The sequence below is a fragment of the Corvus brachyrhynchos genome, unplaced genomic scaffold (genome assembly GCF_000691975.1).
Source record: "Corvus brachyrhynchos isolate BGI_N302 unplaced genomic scaffold, ASM69197v1 scaffold262, whole genome shotgun sequence".
Classification (NCBI taxonomy): domain Eukaryota; kingdom Metazoa; phylum Chordata; class Aves; order Passeriformes; family Corvidae; genus Corvus; species Corvus brachyrhynchos.
Window position 1 is genome coordinate 2,312,378 of NW_008236626.1, and position 21,421 is coordinate 2,333,798.

The 21,421-nt window shown below is 40.8% G+C and overlaps 1 protein-coding gene across 3 annotated transcripts in view; it reads right to left on the reverse strand.

Annotated features, from left to right (window-relative positions):
* The window catches only part of SLIT3 (slit guidance ligand 3), a 470,081-nt gene that overhangs the window by 72,688 nt on the left and 375,972 nt on the right, over positions 1-21,421 (reverse strand). For all 3 annotated transcript variants that reach the window (XM_017726544.1, XM_017726545.1, XM_017726546.1), the window contains 6 exons: positions 20,363-20,526; positions 18,042-18,174; positions 9,440-9,508; positions 8,309-8,380; positions 8,054-8,125; positions 2,588-2,659 (listed from right to left, as the gene is read on the reverse strand). In XM_017726544.1, the coding sequence (XP_017582033.1) occupies positions 2,588-2,659; positions 8,054-8,125; positions 8,309-8,380; positions 9,440-9,508; positions 18,042-18,174; positions 20,363-20,526 (582 nt within the window). The remainder of the gene's footprint in view (positions 1-2,587; positions 2,660-8,053; positions 8,126-8,308; positions 8,381-9,439; positions 9,509-18,041; positions 18,175-20,362; positions 20,527-21,421) is intronic.

The following is a 21,421-nucleotide window of genomic DNA, read 5'->3' on the forward strand; positions in this document are numbered from 1 at the left end:
GGATTAGGAATCCCATTGTATGGGAAATATGTTGGAAATACCTGCTGTACCCAACATCATCCATTCCCTAGGGTTTGTGGAATTCCTGGAGTGCCCCAGGGTCAGCTTGTGCGTGGGCAGTACTTGGGACACTGAATCAAAGAATGGTGAGGACAGCAACGACAGGAACTGCATCCCAGTTCCATCCCAGCAGATTTTGGATTCTTTTAAAGTAACATTATACTTGATCCTACAGTAGTGCTGTAGCATTCTTATCATGGCCCTGGACTAAAAACATTAGTAGAGTCATGGCTTAAATAGACAATTATAGGATTCAACTAAATAAAGTAATAAATAGTAAAAAAAGCAGCGTACAGCACATAAAAACCTACCTCCAAATTTAGTGAGCTAAAGCCACACAGTTTGTTATAATATTTCCATTTCAGTGAGATGATGTTTACGACGTAAAAGAAATTTGGTGAATATTTTCCTACAGGCTTTAAACAGCTATGGAGAAAGTGATTGAACCATCTAGATTTCCCTTTTGTTCTTCCAATTACAGACCAACTCAAAACTGCTGCAAAAGTGTCCGACTAAAATCTGTACTTTTGTCTGTGCTACACAAACATCTCTTTGCAATTCTAAAAGCTAGTTTGATGTCCCCCTTGTCCTGACACAGGAGGCCTGGGCTGACCATCCTGATCCACACCCTGGTACTCAGCTCGCCTCTGCCAGAACACCAATCCCACCCTCAGCCACACACCTTGCACAGTTAAGAAAAATTTTTGTTCTTCCATGCCTTAAGAGTTTGATGGGTAGCAACTCCTTCTATCATTTTCAAACTGACTCCAAGTGCATGCTTTCTCCTTGAAGATCTATATATCAGGAGGAGCTCAAAATGCATTTATTTTCAATTATATATGACTTGGTTTGAGTAAGCACAGCTTTTTCTGGCATGTGAAGAAAAAATTCATTGTGGTTGCTAAAAGTTTCAGGATCCCCTTTAAGAAACTGGAGAGCACTATTGCACTGTAAAATTCAACTGTTCAACTGCGCAAATTACACCCCAGACAGGTCTTATTTATTTTATGGATCCTATTTATTACTGTTCATTTGGGCTTTGTGTATTTTACATTTCTGGCAGCACATATATCTGAACAGAAAGACTGCAGAGATTGTATTGGGCCAAAGGGGCTTTTATCACTCCCTAAGGTGAACGGTTTACCCAGGAAAACTGAATCCGCACTTCATTTAATGCAAACCCTGAGGGAAATCCAAACAAATGGGACACGATATGTTTATTTCTTGAGTTCTAAAAATACCCCCAGAAGCCAGATTCCCAGTATGGGAGGTGTCACTGCACTTCCAGAAGGAGGTGCAGGGCTTCAGCTCAGTCAGACTTTCAATCCCAAACACACAAAATGACTTGACTAAACTGGGAACAGGAAAAACAAATACATTTTGCACAAAACCAATGATACCAAGGTGTAAGCTGGAAACAGAGATTATTATTTCTCTGCTCAAGTTGCCCAAGTTGCTGTCATGATTTCTGTCACTACCAATCCGAGATATTTTTATTTTTTATTGTCCAGAGAGGAACAGAGACAGAAGCTCCACAGAAACATAAAGTCCAGGGATGTATCTGCTATCCAGAAAATATCTAAATATCCAACTGAATCTGGTGTTCAGGGAAGTGTTCTGGAGGGCATGTTAAAGGTTGAAAAGAGACAATAAATAGATATAAACCTGTGTTAAATGCACACATGTGTACATCAGCATCAGGGCAGAAAACATCCGTATCAGCCTGTGAAACCACTCGCTTCTCAGAGGGACCAAGACAAACCCTCTGATAAACTGAGGATAGTAATCAAGAAATATGCTACACAAAATCACTTTTCCTACATTTATTGCCCAATACTGTGAAGTAGCACACACTACCTCAATGAAAAAGCATTTTCTGGTCACTCAAGTTTAGTTTGGAGCCACTGCAGCCCTTTGTCTGTTCTTTCATCAGCTAAACTGCATTTGAAAGTCTCCTGGCCCTTTACCAGCACAACAGTGATTTCCTCAAAAAGCTGAATGTCTAATAATTTTTGCAAACTATGGAACGAAGTATGAATGCTGTGAAATGACCAATTTCCATGTGATTAAATATATATGTCTTGCAGTAGTGATTCATCAACAAGTCCATATACTGACAACATTTCAGTATGCAAAACATACGACACTTATTAAGCAAAGAATTCACATTTGCTTAATATTTGCTCTTTGTGGGAGGTTTCCTGTCTCACTCTCAGACCATCATACACTCTGCATTTCACATTGACAATGCTGAAAGAAAACTTTAAACACAAAGTCCACAGCAGAGAAAACTGTCACACTTGCTCATTTGGTTTTCCTTAAGAAAATATTTTTATAACTAATAACAACAGGTTCTAGCATTTTTTTATTTCCTTTGAACTGATGCACTATGAATATCCAGAGCACATTATGGAAAGTGAGCAGGAAAAACAAAAAAGCAATGCAATCCTACACTGGTACCAATATGCACTGCTTTACAAATGTGAAACTATCAATCAAAGAGATGAACCCAGGCAGAAGTACTTACAGATGGGACAGGGACACCAGGTCGTTGAAAGAACCTTCGGGAACACTGGAAATATCGTTTCCATGGAGTGTCCTAGAAGGGGGAGAAGCAGGAAGGTATCAAACCACAGTATTTTGTCTGCTCCCTGCAACTGAAGGAATTGATGCTTAAAAAGGGTATTTAATTTTGATTCTTTGAGAGTTTCTATGAGTTTCACAACTCATGAACTTCCACGCTTTATCACTACTACCTCTAGATGCTGGCATTGAAAACAATGATGCAATCAGAATTGCTGGTGAGTACTGCTGTAAATTAAAAAGGTGACATACCATTTATGCTACCAGAACTGTATTGATGACAAGCAGACCCTCACATACAGACCTGTGTTCTCTTATACAATCCCATTAGCCAGAAGCACAGCAGAGACAGAGCAGGGGAAATAAGAATTGTGAAAGTTAAATTAGGTATTGACTGCAGAGAGATCCTAGGAGAGAGACCAAGGGTCCCCAAGGGTAAATATAGCCACACTTTCCCGTTCTTACAGTAGAAAATACCTCTCTGTGCTACCAAGGAAAGCACCTGAAATCAGTTTTCGGACATTATTCACCCTGTGCAAAGGAACTATCATTTTTTAGCAGCATTTTCAGGACCCCTGAAAGGAGTGAAAGGGTTCTCCACTGTTGCCAGGACAATTTAAGCACCCACTTTATCTCTTTTCTGAGATATACATTTGTGTGTGGGTTACACAGGGAAACGTAAATGGGAATTACTGTCAGTGCTCCAGACACGGCAGAGGAGGGTGGAAAACAGAGAGCTGCTGTGTGTTTTGTAGCAGCTCTTGCCCTTGAGTCATTCATTTTCTAACTTACTGTTTGATTTGCTGACACAGCAGTCACATCTTTTATTTCTGTAAGTGCACATATTTTTGAAACATTGAGTTTAAAACAACCCAAATCTCAAGCCATGGAAATGGACAATAGCCCCAAATGAAAACAAAAGCACCTGTTTTTTGCAACCTTTCTTCCCTAACACCACTATAAGCTGCACCAGGATCTACATGATGCCCTTCCAACATCCTGAGTCTGAAATTTTCTTTTAAGCATACCTTGGTTTTGACTATCAATAATAACTTGGCATATGTAAGGGTGTATCTCCAAGAAATTAATCTGAACAGGAACAGGAAGGATATGAGCTCCCACACAGTAACTCCAGATAAAACACACTCACTAATTCTGTACAGAATGACCAACTGAGACAAACCCCACAGCTATTAAACAAGGGGTATTTTGTTGGTGTGAGCAGGACTACCCATCCACTTGTCATCAGTGTTTAAGGAAATGAGTACATTTAAATAAGCAGCTGCCCATAATGAGCTTACTGCTGATCTTTTAAACGGCTTCAAGATCTGCAAGACAATTCTCTGTAAACAGATGACAGAACTTATATTAATCTTTGGGTTGTATCAGTAACGTTTATCCTGTGAAGGGGTACATTTTCTTTCCTAGGTGTATTGGAAACATCCAAGAGAAGCTGAAGAATGACATAGCCATTTATCTGCAAGAAGTTAAACCCATCAAATATAAAAACCTTAGAATGATTGGCTTTATTACATGTCCCAAACACCGAGGTGTTTCATGGATGCAAATGCTTGTGTTTTAATAAAAAAAAAATCATGTCAGCAACATCATCACTCCTGAAACTAAAATGAAATGACAAATTCTAAACCCTGCTTAAAACTCACAATAATAAATAGTGGCAAGAGAATTCAACAGTGCAACAGAATCTTTCCTCTTGGATCTACATCAGGAACACATTTTTATACCAAAAATTCTTATAAGCAAATAGTCAAATAAAATTTTAACATTAGGACAGTTAAAGCACACACACTGATGTGTGTATTCTCCCTCAAAAGCACAACTTCTAGGGATCCTCTTGTCTAAACTCTAGTGCACAGCAGGGGTATGGATTTGAGGTGATGTGGATCTCCTCTGGAGGACAGAGTAACAGAACACTCGAGAATTCTTGAAATTAAAACTTCCTTCTCCATGGAATCTCACTAACTTATTCCTTTGTCTTCAGGGAAGGAAATTAATTCAACATATCCTTTTGGGCTGGGGTTTTCTGGTTGTTTTTCTTTTACGAACCCTTCCCACGTCCTGCATGCCAGCCCATTGTCCACAGCATTAGGTTACTACAGACACAAGGGGGATGTGTTTTTGTGAGGACAGAAATGTGGCCAAAGGGTCGAGCTCACAGAGCCACAACCCATCAAGGGCAAACACCTACAGGGAGCCCCAGAGGGTGCCAAACCCTGCAGGAACCGACACAGCTCGGATGTCAGGGAAAGGGGGAAGCCACAGTGTCACTGCTCAATGCTCACAGCAGCAGAGCTTTTACAAAGTGACTGGATAAATACAAGGAATCATTCTGTGATGCAAAATAATAATAGTAAAGAAACAGACAAATACTTCTCTTAGGTCAAATCAGTGCAGCACCCACCAATGAAAGTGTATTGCAAAAACTGGTTCCAAAGTTGTGCCCGAAGATTATTGGTGACAGCTTTATCAGCAGAGATATTACTGCTTGTCTGAGCTTTGAACTGCAGGAAATATCCTTCAGTTTTCAGTAGAACTAGAATATCTGTTAATAGAATATTCAGTAGGTAATTTTATCCCTTTTTTCCCTAACTATAACATGGACAATTATTTAGTGACCTTAGAAAGTATTTTGATTTCTGTACTTTGCCTCTTAAGTCACATATAAAAATATGTGATTACAAAATAATCCTTAAAATAATCTGTTCAGGTCATCCAGAGAGTTCTAATACTTATAACTTGTCTCAATCTCAGTTTCCTTAATCTGTTTATATTTAGTTTCTAAGAAGACTAGCTTTGGACAAATTAACTAAAAAACAAACCCACAACTTTTCACTGTAATAGCTTTGGCTCAAAAACCTACTGATATCACTTTCTGCTTATTAAAAAAATTCTCCAGACTTTATGTCGTGTGCTCCCCAGCACCCTTTGGCTGCCATTGTGGATAAACCATGTGAAGGCTGAGATTAAAGACCTGATTGTGTAAACACTGGTAGATATTAGGTTCAAACATAAACATGTTGACTCCGCAGTTTTCTCACTTGGGCCTGTGCTGAAAAATCTAAGAAAGGGAAGAGAGAATGAAGTATCTGTCTAAGACCAAGTGCATCATGCAGCTGTGATTATTCTGATTTTCAAAGCACTTATTTACTGCATTTACTAGAGAGGCAAAAAATAAAGAAAACATAAGGAATTTGGAAGACCTTCCTGAGAAGGGTCTGCTACCTTCAAAGGCACACACAGCCAAAGGTAATGAGATCCCTATCTTCTTCGTATTAAAAAAAAAGGTGGAAATTGTTTTGCTGATGTTTCCTCTTTTAAGTTCCCCTGAGAGCACAGATAATAAAAAAATGACAATAACAGATTTCATATTGTCTCTTGGAAACCATTTTCTCTTTGGAGAATTGATTTTTAGTAGCAACAGTGAGGACACGTGGCAAAAGTTGTAGCTGATACCAGGGTTTTGTGGGCCATAATAAATCAAATCAATCTGGAGGCTTTCAAATGCAGGGAGCACAAACAGAGATTCCCATTTAGGCTTCATTTCACTGCTCTGTGCAAGGCAGTGGGGAGTTTCTCCCTTGAAAGAGGAAGATATTTTTTCAATTTGATTAGCAGATCATTTAAAAAAGCCAAAATACAACAGTTGTCATTAGAATACTGCCCTCTGTTTCTGCCCATATTGTGGCCAGCAAGAACAGAAGTGAAAAGACAAATTGTAGCTATTGGAAAGAGGGAGGCATGGTTTATCTACACTGTAATTCAGGGTAGAGAGCCCCACACGAGCTTTAATCAAGCTAGCTTGCATATCAGAAGCAAGCCAGAAGACAGCTCCATATGGAATAATTTATTTGGCCATGAAACAGAATATATTAATCTGTGGCTGAATTTCAGGACTCGTGTAACAGCTCAAATGTGACCATCCTAGTGCACTAAAAATCAGGATCCCAAGCCAAACTTAAAACAACAAATCCAAATCACGTATCTTTCTCGTATTTACTAATGAAAAGTGGGAATCCAAAGCTGTCTTGTAATTTGGGAGGTTGAAACTGAGATATCTGTTTTACCACTGAAACCACAGTGAAAGGTCTCAGCCAAGCAGCTCTGCCTTATTGCTTCCACAATCCCAGTACTGCCCATGTTGACACTTTGATTCCACATTTATGGCGTCAGTGCACAGCAACCACTGCTCTTTAAATTAACACAAACTTCTGCATGTGAACGTCATCTATTTTTTTTTTTTTTTTCAACAGAGAAAATACTAATGTGAAGTTTCAAAGCACTCAGGACAACCTTCAGCTCCTCTGCCCTGACTTCGACTGTTCAGAGCTCTTTTCCTTCAGCACATTGAACAATCTCACCACAGACAAGCTATTTAATTTATTCTCTTTAGTTACTGTGCAAGTCCTGGTGACCCACTTGTGCTTCTGGGCTGTGGGGAGGAAGGTGCCTTCTCCACCTTCCTGACAGCTGCACAGGGGGCCAGGTGTCCACAAAAGCAACTGAGCAAACCCAGCCCAGGGCTTGTTTCTGATGGTGAGAGGCAGTGAATATGAGACAGAAGCAGGAGCCAGTCCTGTAGATGCCTGAGGATAGCTGGGAGGAGGCTCTTGCTGTGAGGAACAGGCCCACAGCCCACACTCTGAGACAATATGAAGATGACTTTCACAAGAGATTGTAAACAAATGGTTCAATCCAGAAAGCTGCTGAAAGCAGCTGCACTGGAAAGAAAGGAAGAGTACAGAAAAGGACCTCCCAAGAAATAAACCACACATGGATGTCTCTGAGTAGGCCCCCACTCAATATGAGGTGCAATTTCATTCACAACTTCAGGACATTTGAGACAGGCATCTCAACATTACTGGTGCCCAGCCACTGGCCTGATTTATTCACTGATTTAGCATGGGGGCTTCTAACTTCCCTTCAGATTGCATTCTTTTGTGTAAAAGCTTGCCTGCATAAATCTGAATCAGTAGAAAATATTCTGAAAATGCACGAGCTTTCCACAACTACACTCTTGCTGAAGCATCCAATGGAAACTCACACTCTACAACCAAGTTTTTACAGACAAAGAGAAAAGTCCTTTGCTGTGGAACACCCAAACATTGTTCAGGCAGAGGAGGCAGACTCTATGCAGTCTTTTGGAGACCTCTTTTCACAACAGGTCCTGTACCTGAGCTTTCAGAGAAAAGCTGCTCATCCTGCAAATACGTAATTGCTTCCTTAGCACTCACCTGCTCTGGCCTCCACCAGGCAATTTGCACCAGAGTACAAGTACATTGAAGCTAATTACGTGAAAATATTCATGACCACCTGCCCATTAAACCCTCCCTGCCATCAGCTGCAGTCCAACACAGCTGCAGCTCAGCTGCTTTGGAGGAGTTGCACTTACAGCACTCGCAGAGACCGGAGCCCGTTGAAGGCGTGGACGGGGATGCACCGGAGCCTGTTGTAACTCAGGATGCTGCAGAAGGGGAGAGCACAGTCACAACTCTGTGTTGGCTTGGATTATTTCTCTACTAATTCAACCACAGAGAAGCATGGAAAGCCACATGCTTAAGCAACAAGATCTACACTAATTGCTCAACAGCTAAGATGGTGTTGGAAAAGCAATTAAAAAACTGTTATCAAAACTTGGGCTACTTACAGCGTTGATAACTGAGTCATGTTGCTGAAGGTGTGGTTGGCCAATACACTGATGCTGTTGTTGCTCAAATCACTGAAGAAACACACAGAGAAAATACAATTTACATGTATGAATTATGAAATATGCCTTTTTTTAAAAGATTACATAATATCTGCACAGCAAATGCTTGAAGAAATTGAAAAGTCACATATTATCAACTGGTGTATTTTCTGACCAATTTTGAATGAGCTTTAATGGAAAAGCACATCAGACTCCCCTAAAAAGCCTCAGGCTCAGACATATTAAGGCATATCTCCAGCATATAGCATTCAATGAAAAGAACAAATGAATAAATGATACAAATACTGCTGAATATTTACTGTTCCAACTTGCTTTGCAATATAATCTAGGCACCCCATTTCCATATGCTCTTCATATTGACAGCTACTAGAACAAAATTTCATTTTTCATTTTAAAAAGTCTTTTAGGCTCGACCAGAACATTTTGTTTTGTTATTGGTCTTCCTTGAAAAGCAAAATTAGAGATGTTTCCAAATAAAAAACACTCTTAAAACAAAGGATTCCAGTTTTTCCTCCATGTTGTTTTTGTCTGAGGTAGTCCAGCCCATTTGACTGGAGTATCTGCACAGCTGATTGCAACAGCATTTGAAAATTCCTGATAAATAGTTGAGGCAGGAAATGTCATTCCTGCGTATTTCAGGGAGCAATTTACAGAACAAAGCCTAGCTGTGTCTCTATCTGGATGACTGTTCACAGCAGAAACAGCTATGCAAATTGTCATTGCCTTAGCATTATAAATACTGCCTCATCTAGCACAAATTAATGTGTCTCCTCTGCTAATGACCTTTACAGATAAATCTGCCAAGTGAAACTGCAGCAGCCAGCGTGAGAGTTTCATCCTCTCGATGTCCTGCAGAGCAAGGGGCTTCTCAGGCACCTCACTCTTTATGAACATTTATTGGCAGCAGCATCCACCGTGAAATTCTTTCCAAATTCAAATTACAGAAGGTTTTGGGGTTTGGTGTTTTCCACCCCCCTCCCCCCCCAAATACTAATTATTTATGTTCCACCAACAGCATAGTGCAGAAAGAGTCATGCAATTTTCCTAACATTGAAACCACGTGCTTCTTACATCAGTGTCAGGTGTCTGAAGGCAGAGAGCCCCTTCGGCACAGCAGGCAGATGGTTTCCTTCCAAGTATCTGAAAAAAGTCAGATTTGACAATTACACAAACACATTAACAAGAACTCATGTCACTCAATCTGCACCATGAATGAGGACAATATAAAGGCAGTCACTAATGAAATTATCTTTGATTCATTGCTTTGAAACTCCAACAGTTTTTACTTTATAAATTAATTACCCCACATGCAAAGCATGACAGCACCTTATTGATTTACTTTATTTGTTTTAAGACTTGGAAGTGCATAAAGGATCTCTGGCCTACAGCAAACAGAAATGACCATTTGGTTCTTCTGTGACAGCAGCTGAAGAAGGGGAGAAAAATTGCATGGCTTGTGCCCTGAACTTAAAGTTACCTTTCCCAAGTCTCTCCAACAGTGCTGACTGCTCCCTGACCCCGTGAGGGAGGCTTTGTCTTGTGCATGTGAGCTCCTTGTACAGCCAAAATGGGAAGAGGAGCTGCACTCCCAGATCTCTGTGCTGCAAAAGGTCCCACTTAATTCCAGCGCCAACACAAACATCCCCAAGTCTGGTGGCACATCCGCCACAGCAATACACCCTCCTCACCTCTCTTTTTCACAGCATCCTGGTACAGGAGGAAAGCTCTGTATAAATTAAAGACCAAAGACCAAGCTCTCTTGGAACAGAGGTTTCTCCTACATGCACTACATATATTTAACAGCATGTCTTGTGTTTCCAGTGTGGCAGTTGGTTGAGACACCACGGGACCTGTCTCCATGCAGACACAGCCACAGCAGAGCTAAAGACTTTGGGGATAATCCTGAGTCCTCATACAGGCAAATAGTGCCACATTTTACAGTTTTTCTCCACTGAAGAAACATGGTCAGTGAGTAACTCAGCAAAAGCCCCTGAAAAACACAATACTTTGAAAAAGCTTGCCTACAAGAGAGCATGGGTACTCCAGTCTCCACAGCTGGCTTGCGGTAGCAATGGGATGTGGGTGTTCCCCTGTTTATTACAGTAAAATAGAGACAGAGCTGGAGGTTATTTTCCTTATCTTTTAGGTGGAGCTGCATCCCTGGAAGATACCAAAGTAATAAGGCTCCAATGGAAAGTGACTACTGTGGTACCATGGCACTGTCAGGATGTTTTCCCAGACATCCTCCAGAAGCAACATCTACCTGGGAAACAAATCCATCCTCTCAGAAAGCACTGTGGAGGAGGAAGCCATTCCTCCCTCCACAGGTGGGACAAAAGATGAAATTATATTTCCCTTCCTTATGTGATACTGCAAGGATTTTTCCTGCGGTAGACATGGGGCAATGCAATTGATATGGCATGTTTTGAAATATAATCAAGTGTAGCCAGGAAATGCAGCCCACAGACACCAGAACACTTAATGTGCTGCCTCTGCTGCTGAAAACAGAGTCCGATAATCGTGTTAAGACTTTTTATTCCACACATACAATTTCCTTTTCTTTGGCAACAGGCCTCCTTATTCTGTACTTACTATACCAAACAACAACAATAATAGATTATTCCTGTGCTGTGTTCCTTCTCTACATTAACTGTAACAGCACAGAGATCCTTGTGTAAACTAAATCCAAGAAAATTTCCCCACAAACTTTATTTTTAAATCTTTCAAAAATAAAATCTATAAAAACTAACAGAATTTCTTCCATAATTTATTTTAAAGCTGGCATTATTCCCCCCCCCCCCCCCCCCTGAACTCCAACTGAACTACTCCAGCCAGCCTCACAGTCACCCCTTCTGCCTGTGCACGGGATCCCATCCTGCAGTTACCCAGAGCATGCGGTGGAGCTCACCTAACTCCTGCCAGGATTAGGCTGGACGAGGTGGGAATGCCAGCTTCTGGCTTTTTAACCGAAAGAAGGTACTTTCTCAATTAAACAACCCTACTGAACTAATGAATCTCTCCCCTGACAACGATCACAAGCATGGAGTGAGAGAGTTGCAGAGCCAGCAAAGCAGGGACAGAGTATCACTAACCAGAGCATGGGTTAGCTGTGCCACACTTACACCTCCCATGGATATCTATATTCAGCAAGTGGAAAGTCACTTTTTTAGCCAGATTTTGGCTAAATTTGTTATAAATGATCGTGAAAACGGAGTTCCTTGGTAATTTCACACCCTAAATTGTTATGTAGGAGATCCTCAGAATTTAGACACGCATGTTACATTTTAAACAGGGCAAACCACATCTCTTTCCCCCAGTCATGGTCTGCTGTGGATGCAGCAAGATGCTGGGAGTCTGTGCCTTCCCCTTTATCACAGAAAATCACAAATCTCAAACCCATGCAAGAGGGCAGGTTAAGGTCTAGTCTTTATTCCGAATGTAAAATCCCAAGGATTTCTAAAGGAAATCAAAAGCAGGTTATGTATTATGTATTTGGAAGTTATAGATGATTTTAGTTTAGGAAAGGAGACTCTTGCAATATGCTGAATTCTTCAGGAACATATTTTCAGGCTATTTTCTTGTTGATCTCAATATGAAACAGCCTGCAATTTAAACAAACTGATGGTGGTGAGCCAAAGTTTTTCCCTACTCTTTTGCTTTCTGGGGCAATCAAAAGTCAAGGGTGCACATTTTAATTCAGTGCTTTATGACTCAGACTAACATAGACATGCAGACCCCTGGAGTTAAACTCCTACAGAAGATCTGCTTTGAATAGCTCCGGATTTGCACTGCAGCAATTTGATGGTTATATAAATGTGCTAGCAGAAAACTGCAATACTCATACCAGTGCTATAGTTTCTGAATAAACACAATTTAACTCTGAGAAAGTACTGATAAGACACTTTTCATGCATCCATAAGAACAATCTGCCACTGTTAAACCTCTCACCCCATTATCCAAGGCATGGCAGCATTTTCTAAGCTGAAGGCATTCATTCTGAAAGCACATTTAAGTGCAGGGAATTTGAAATAACCAAGGCTGTTAGGGCATAAGAGCTTGCCAAGAATCAGGAGGATCTGGGATGCTAGATTTGAGACAAACAACTGCAGCAGAGGAGGTGCCTCTGTCAGAGCTGGGGGTGCAGGGGCAGCCCCTCCCCACATTGCTGGGCTCAGCAGGATGGATGGGGGCTGCAAGAGGCCTAGAATCTGGACATGGTGAATAAAAGAATTATTCCTGAGGGTGAATGGGCAGAGACACAAAACGTTTGTGTATTTATGTATACACATATATAAATAAAAACCCACAGATGAAGCTACAGATACCCTGCCAAAAAAACCCCTCAAGACATCCATAAAAGAGTGAATGTGGAGGGAAGATTAAATTTTTAATTCTTTTCGGTCTTTAGCCAAAGGAATATGATGTCCATGGTGTCTGGTATGCAAAGAAATTCTGGTATGAATGAAGAAAAATATATGTCTAATTTTAATTCTGAGAAACAAGTTATTAATATACAGAGTCAAGACTGAGTGTCAGTTCCCTTAAAATAGACAATGACTGCTATCCAAAACAACCTAATTTGCTTCCTAAGGTCTCCAGGCTCTCGTTTAAATATCAGAATGGAGGTTTTTGGTTTTTTATTTTACTCTGGGAATGCTGCTGAGAATCCTCAAGTCTCAAAAATGACTTGTAACCAACAAGCAATTACCAAAGCAAAAACTGAAAAAAAAAAAACAAACCAAAAAACCCCAAAATCTGTTTTCAGCTCTCAAAGAAAGCCACTGCCTTCCTACCTGGAAAGGTTTCTTCTAGAACATGGCCAGGGTGGCTGGCACTGTGGGACAGGGCCTGCAGCAGCCCCAGGGTTCATCCAGCACCTTCCACACACACCAACATTGCATATAAAAAATTTAAAACTATGCATAAAAGATGACAGCTGCTCTTTTTCCAACGTGTCTATTTTTATACTGAAACCACTTGGATTGGAGGTGATATAACCAGCACAAGGTGCCAGAGCATCGTGTAACAATTTGAATCACTTGGAATCCTTTTTGTACTGAGATGTCAATTCAGCCATAAAGTCAAGCTCAGTGGCAATCTGTGCTAAGAGGAGAAACTGGAGAGAGAAATCAGTTCTCAGGCAGTAATTGAAAAGGCACAAAACCTTTCCTTTAAATATTCCACAAAGAATGTTACATTACAAAAAAAAGATACTTGGCAATTTTATGTAGCTCTAAAATTAAGTTACACTCTAAAGTTTTTAATGTCCATACCCAATATCCTAAAATTTTGAGTCAAATTTCATTTCCTAAAAATGGTGGTCTAGAAAAGAATTGGATTGTGAAAGATGAAGCATCAACAAAACATGAATTTTAAGAGCTTCAATACAGTTTCTTGAGAGGAAACAAAAATCAAGTGTGGATTTAGGTTCAAATATGAATCTTGAGCTTTCTTAAGCTTTGGCAAATTTGGACTTTGGATTTTGCTGTATTTGTACATCAGACCACAACCTCCATGTCTGACACAGAGACACATGGCTGTGTTTGAGAGAAAGTTAAACCTTTAGTCTCTGCTAGTGCTAATGTCACCTTTGTGATATGTACTCAAACTTTACCGGTCACTGAACACGTTATTTGATAGTATTGATATTATTTGCTTTTTCTAAACTATCAGGTTTGAAGTGCAGATTAATTCCTCTATTTCACCTGCAACTAAAATATCCTCTACAGAACTCTCCCTTCTCTCAACAGGAGAATCCCCCTCTATAGAAAATGAAGCAGGACCAAGTAAGCCTAAGCTTTGGCCGAATTGTTTCTCTCCTTTATTATCAAAGGAAAATTCACTGACGCCTGTGCTGAGGGTCAGTGTGTAGAACAGCGTGAATTGCCAGACAAGCAAGAGCATTTGCATTCTCAAGCAGATGATTTTCATCAGACATCTCCTTCCACAGTTTCCCTTTGATCAGCAGCAATACAGGCAAACTGAAAAATGGTGCTAAACTGCTACAATATTCCACACATAAATATGCTTTGGGCTTATTTATGGCATCGATTTGCACGGCCCAGGTACAAGCCACTGTTTTTAGTCACAAGTCTAAGGAAATCACAAGTGCCTTGGAACTGGAAAAGGGGGTTGGGATTGGTGGTAAATACCTCCAAGTAAATGTGAAAACTGTTGTGTCAAATGCATGAACAGACCAGGCAGAACAAGAAACAGAAATGGGAGAGAAAAGGTTTGTGAGGAGAGAAAAAGAAATGGCAAAAGTAATGCAAATATTAGCATGCATTAATATAAATGGAAGGAAAATAATCGCTAACGATGATGTATGGATGCAGGTTTCCCTAACAATCCCACCAGTGCTATCCTATAGCTCAGTGCCATGACAACATTTGGAGTCTAGAGATGACATGATTGGTACACATTTATTCTAAAACACACACGCTCATTATGTTACAGCTTGTGCACACGCTGTCCACATAATTGCCTCCAATGTTTTTCCCCAGTGCAAAATGTTATTTGCTGTAGGTCCATAAAAGCAGCTGGATGCTGTCAGATAAGACTTTATTAGAAATAGACTATACTTTTGTGAATAAAAGAAAAAATCTAGTGTTCACACACTGAGGTAATACATAAAAGGAGAAAGAGCATGGGAAACTTAGTTCAAACAGATTAAGGGGAAAAAAAATTGAAGAAAAGGAAAGCCTAAAACACTAAGCAGCAGCAAGGCTAAGTTCCAAACTAGCTCATTGCATGAACATTTTACTTCTGAACATCTGGAGTAGAAAATGGAGTATGTTCAAAAAATCCAAGGTTTCTCCTCAGGGCAAGCAAACAGTGGGAAAAAAATGTAGGCAGGGTGTAAATATACAGTGAAGGAATATCCAGTGAAGGAATTTGCAAGAAACAACATAATATTTTCCTATCCCAAGAAGCTGGAAGAAAACTTGCCCATGATCATGGGGTTTTCTGAAGGAAAAGCTGGGAAATAGAAGTGTCTTGCATCATCATTCCTCTAAAAAGCCAGGACACTTAGTGATCTTTTCAACTCTGTTCTAGATGGAAGCCTTCCCTGCCACGGTAATCCCTGCTCCCAAGAGTGGTACAAACAAAACACAGGGATGTCTCCTATCATTCCAAGCTCTAAACGTGAAGAAGATAATGGTTTTCACATGTCTTGTATACATATACATCCAAACCAGAAACTCAGAATGAACAGGGGAAGGAGAGAGTCTGTGTCTCCAGTCCACTCTGCAATAAAACTTCGCTGGGGATCTTTTTTGCTGAGTGTAGGTACAGTGAAATTTGACCCAGAAAGGGTAACATTTCCCCTATGTGCCTGTGCAAGAGATATCCTCCTTTTTGCACATTGCTATTTAATACCTGTTACAAGGAAAGGATTCCTGGTTTAAGACTATTTTAGGACCTCTAAAAGAATTCAAAGGAACTTCTGAGAAGGCTATGTTCAGCCACAACAGAGTGGTTTAAGTAGGTACGTGGCAGCTCTTTTTCTTAAACCACGTTGCACAAAAGCACTGCAGTTTAATAAAAAGCACTGCAACCAATGTGCCTGGCAGATGAATATGTCAGCAGTGGGAGGTTGTAAATGTCAGACTGGTGCATTCATAAAAATTGCACTGAAATGCTCCCGTGCATCCTGTCACTGCTCAAGCCTCCTGCAGCAAGGGAGCTGTGGGATACAGGGACAAGAGGCTCTGCATGTCCTTGTCATCTCCTTGGCACTCATCACTGTGGGCTTGGGCAATTGAGCAAGGCAGGTCTCTTTCACCCTGTGCCCAGGTTGAAATTGGGTTGGGTTCCCTCTGCCAGGTTCCAGCTGTCCTCAAGGTGAGGGAAGAGGCTGGGTTCCACAGGAGATGCTGCTTATCAGAGTAACAATGGCAATTCTCACACAGAACAATAAAAATGTGTAGGTTCACACTGGTAACTTGTAACCTGCATGATATAGCAGGTTATGGGCAACATCTCTACCTCAATCTGGAAGCAGAAGAAAGGCAAGTAAGACTGATTATTTTTTATTTACTTATTTCATTCTTTTCACGGTTTCCACAAACACATGAAATTTCATGCTCCAGTACCTGCAACCCATCTTTTGGTATAGATACAAATAAGGAGTTCAGTTTGTGTTGGTTGAGAGGAGAATGAGATCAGGATTGAATTTTGAGACAGCTGGGACAGATTCAAAGGTTATATTTGCAGAATATGAAATATTCAGAGCCAGGCAGTCCATGGCTGTCTGTGTTCTGCTGACACATTTCTGGATGGAAAGCAGAAAGCTGAACTAGAGCTTTGCACAGCCAAAAGGCTCCTACTGAAGAAGAGAGTCACGTAAACTCCTATGAACTCAAACTGCTCAGTTCCAGGCTATTGCCTCATTTGCCAAGAAATGGTTAAGAAATACAGCCGTTTTTAAGAATGTGAGATTAATTTTACTCTTTTTGTGAAAGCTATGTCGTCAGTGTATCAGATAGTATCAGTAAAACTCAATATGCAAAATTTAAACATAAAAATTCCTCAGCGTGGCAGTGGAAATCAAAGTTACATCTGTGATATCTTACTGTTGGCAAGTTACATTTGAAAGCAATGAAACCTGAACAAAAGCAGAGCAGGGATGACCTTGCAGACTTCTTAACACTGATGGCAGTACATAAGGGAATACAACCCAGGAACTGGCTTTTAATTCAATTCACTATTAACCACACCCCGGTCAAAGGTATTTCAAGGATGTATTCATTAATGCAAAATTTCCATGCTGAGGTGCCACAGGCACTTCCAGTACCCTTCTCATTCAGCAACAAAGCCTTGCATTGACTACAACACTGGTAAAACCAGTGTAAACCCCATTCTCCCCCTGTGAAGGGAGTAAAAATAATAGTAGATATGAGAAAATAGCAGAATCAGGTTTTAGTTCATTGTAAAATTCACCAAACATACCAATGAACTCAACCAATTATTTTCACATAGAAATGTTGATGAGATTGTAACAAGTTTCAGTAATGACTCACCTGGGATAGATTTAAGTAAGGGCCTAAAGGGGAAAAGCTCAGTATTTCTACTGCCAACTGCTTAAGCCAAGCAGTTCCACCAGTGTTTTTTCTTTCCATGGAAAGAAAATCCACTATAAAGCCCTAGTGAGGCATAGATGAAAAGACAACTAGAAAGATGGTTCTCAACTAGGATGAATTTACTTTACAATATAATCCAATTGTCTGTTATTTTAGCCATTTCATGAGGTTTGGAGAAAAGAATTCCTTGTTTCCACCACCAGCTTTCTTTTCCCCTTTTTTAATCTCCTCAGAGGATAATCAGCTCACAGCTGCGTAACTCAGGAACATATTTTCATCATCCCTTCAAACTGCCTGTTGTGATCTTGGGCTCTCACAGAAGCACTACAGGATTATTTGATACTAATATATGCATTTGTTCCTACACCCAGAATTAATGGGTACAAGGACAGATAAACTCTGTTCCCATTACAGAGCCATTTATTCAGTCAAGGGACAAATAAGAACAAGAATAATGGTTAGAACATACTGGAAACACCAAAGCACAGATGACTAAAGTCAAAGGCAAGCCCCCCATGGACCTACAAAGGCTCACTACGATGCAGTTTCATGAAGTTCTTGAGAGAGGGGATATGTAAAAGGTAACTTACAGCTCAGTCACGTCCTTGGGAATTCCCCTGGGCAGCATCCGCAGCCCTTTGTTGCTGCAGCGAACCACCGAGTCCACACAGGTACACTGGGAAGGACAAGGAGGGGAAAGCAAGCAGCTGCTTTCATCATTACCTGTACAGGAGAGAAGCAGAGTGTGAGGAAATCAGCATTCCAGCCTAAGGCATGCACTCTGAAGATATCTGGTGACAAGGACCAGAGAAGGGAACCCCTGAATCCAGAGTAACCATCACAGCACTTTAAACTAGATCCAATGCTTTGGATCACCCTGCCTTCATGCAAGTTCTTTAGGCAACATGAACAGTTCATACACTGAATAGAAATATTTTTAATTTTTTTTTTTTCCTAAGGAGAATCTACTTTGCGATTCTGCAAATTACAGTGCAATCAGTTGTATGAATCCCAAATGGTCCCCCCACCCACAATATGCAGCTGAAATGGAGAACTCGACCAGCACATTGCCCTTAAATGCACCTAGACAGGTGATATTCACTATCTACTCGCCTTTTGACAGACTTTTTTAAAATTCAGCTTTTAGATGTCTATTTTCTTACTTTCTAAAGTCAGCCTGGCACTTTGTTTATGATCTGAATTGTAAAGCCTCATTGTTTTTAACAACGATAACCAGGCAAACAACAAACTGAAGCAGCACACTTCCAACTTCTGGCAATCCATCTGTGCACACATAAAAAAATCAACTTTCTCCAAAAATGGTTTCAAAGGTCCATAAACAGCAGATTAAATCTTGTAATTGAAGAACAATAGGGTTTCTGCAGTAGAAACCAGCACTTTGAAGCTAAGAACATTAAAGCATGGATTTTCCCCAAAAGCAACAGGCTTTGCAAAACATAAGGCACATGCCTGCAGCAGGATCACGATGTATGCGAAAGGAAACACTTAGTGGCACATTCTCTGGATGACAGGGAGGGGAACCACTCAACTGCGTGTGAGCACAGGCAGCCTGAGCTGCCCGGCACAGAGACCCAGAGCTCCCAGCCTGCTGTCATTATGTGCCGCCTGCTCCTTCCTTTTAACTGCTGCAAGGACTAATTGAGACAGATCTGTTTCTTTCTTCTCTCTGCTGGAGGCACCCATGAGCATTGAGATTAAAGAAAAAGACTGGAAGTCCTGGTACAAGATAACAGAATTACCCCTGACTGTATGGGTAGGAATCATTTGCATTCAGAGGGCTGGGGAGGCACCACCAGACTACAGAAGAACAGAAGATTTTTTTTCTTTTCTTCCCTGCTGAGTTTAATGACTGGAAACAAAATTCAAAGTCCTTCATAAACCTGCAGAAAGAGCATGTATTTTTCAGCATATTTAACTTTCCCCTGTGTTCTGTGTTTCACACCCTGCCACCACCTACTTTCCGTTTGCCTCGACTGCAAGTTACTGCCTGACAGAGAAAGCTCCCAACTGTGGAATGACATTTTGTGCACCAGGATTCTTCTCTTCTCCCAAGTGTGGAATGTCGTTCTGTGGACCAGGATTTTGGTTGGTTTTGGTTTCTTTTTTTTCTCTCAAATTAAAAGTGAATTATTCTTTTATGACTAAACTTGGGTCTCTTGAGCTCTGCGCTCAAGAACCTGGGCCTGTTGCCAGATTGCTTGACTAGGACAGCAATTAATTTTTACTCTAAGTAGGGAACCTCTATCACTCTTATTGTCTCCTCAGAGGTATGACTAACTGCATCTCCAGCCTATCTGGTCTTAACAAGCTGCAAGTCAAGTTAGCAGGGCATTCACTAGGCAATTTTCTCCTTACTGTTTTCTCTAAAATCTGCTTGCTCACAAGACAAAAACTACCTGAGGTTGAAAGAAATGTCAGGGTATTTTATTCTAAAACTTTATAGACCCAACAAAGCATGAAGCATCACTGAGTCATTTCAAATAATATCTAAGTGTTTTTTTATTTCCCTGTATTCACCTTTTACTAGTGACCCTGAGCAGTATCCAAATCTAAAAAACTTTTCAAGCCCACTGGCTTTAGAGTGTTAACTAAGACTGTGAATAAGGAAGTGGGAGGAAGGCCCATGATTACACCAGGATTAGACAAAGCAGAGCATTTGTCTATAGTAAATTAATTCTTGTATTTAGGTGTTGACTGTAGAAATTCAGACCCTGGAAATCAAGAATAAAAATAAAGTACTGATAGAGAACAATGATCTCCAGCTTTAGGTGGCTGCCTTTTTTATCACTAAAGCAAAATGTTTGCTATGCAGCACTGCTTGGTAGGGAGGGACCTTCTCACAGAGGTGCCAACATTACCACAAGTGCCAAATCAATTTGGGTTTTCTTACCATCACAGGTGAAGTCCTGGACATCTACATCTTGGATTGGAATATCCTTTAAGAAAAAGGGTTTCAAGCAGCGTGGGTTTCCACTGACAATTCTCTTCTTCCTCAGCCATTTCCCCAGCCAGGCCAAATGGCAGTTACAATTAAAAGAGTTAGCCAGCAAATTACTGAAAGGGAACAAAACATGATTCCATTACATTACACAAGAACATACAGAAATACTGCAATAACTACAGAAAGATGAGGGGCTCCAAGTCCAGGCTCTTTCCTGTGTTCTGTTCCTGTGAGATCCCTCCTCCATTCTGCAGATCTGGGAAGTTCTATGCAGGTTTTTTACTAGGGCTGGGATTGCAATTAAAATACATATAGTTATGCATATATAGACATATGTTTATAAACCAAAGTGCTAACAGTTATTATTTAGACATACTTACATCACTGCTGGGGCTGGATTTATAGTGGAATTCAATCCAAGCTACATCTCACACCCAAGTCTAAACTCACCTCACAAACTGCACCCATGTGTGCATGATCTTCAACATGATCATGTACTTGTCCCAGCACACTCATGCTCTCCCCTTGCCTCTGTTCCAGCCCATACAAATCAGTGCCAGGAGGGAGCCACTGGCAAGCTGAATTTGGGTTTCCTGACTTTCATCTTGAGCCACTTATGAAGTTTTCTCAGGTCTGGATATCTGTAGTGAAAAGCATCTGCTCTGCTGCCTTGTGAACTTTGTGGGGTCTGCTTCAAATCTTGCTCCAGCTCCCGAAATATCTTCCATACAGAGCTGCAGCCTAGGCATGGTACTGTGGTGTGCAGCCCCCAAAGCAATCATCTGACAGCCTCCACGGGAGGGATGGATCCCTAAAACAGACTGGCTTAGCAGCTCTTTCCCAGCTGAAGTTCAGATGAAGGAAAAAGCCTGATATCCCTGCTAAAAAGGGAGAGCTGATTGTGTTATGCACAGAGACAGGGAGAATCAACAGCCTCAGTCTGAGGTTGCCTCATGGAAGAAAAATGAGCTGTCAGGGTCTGTGTATGGAAAACGAAGTATCTAAACT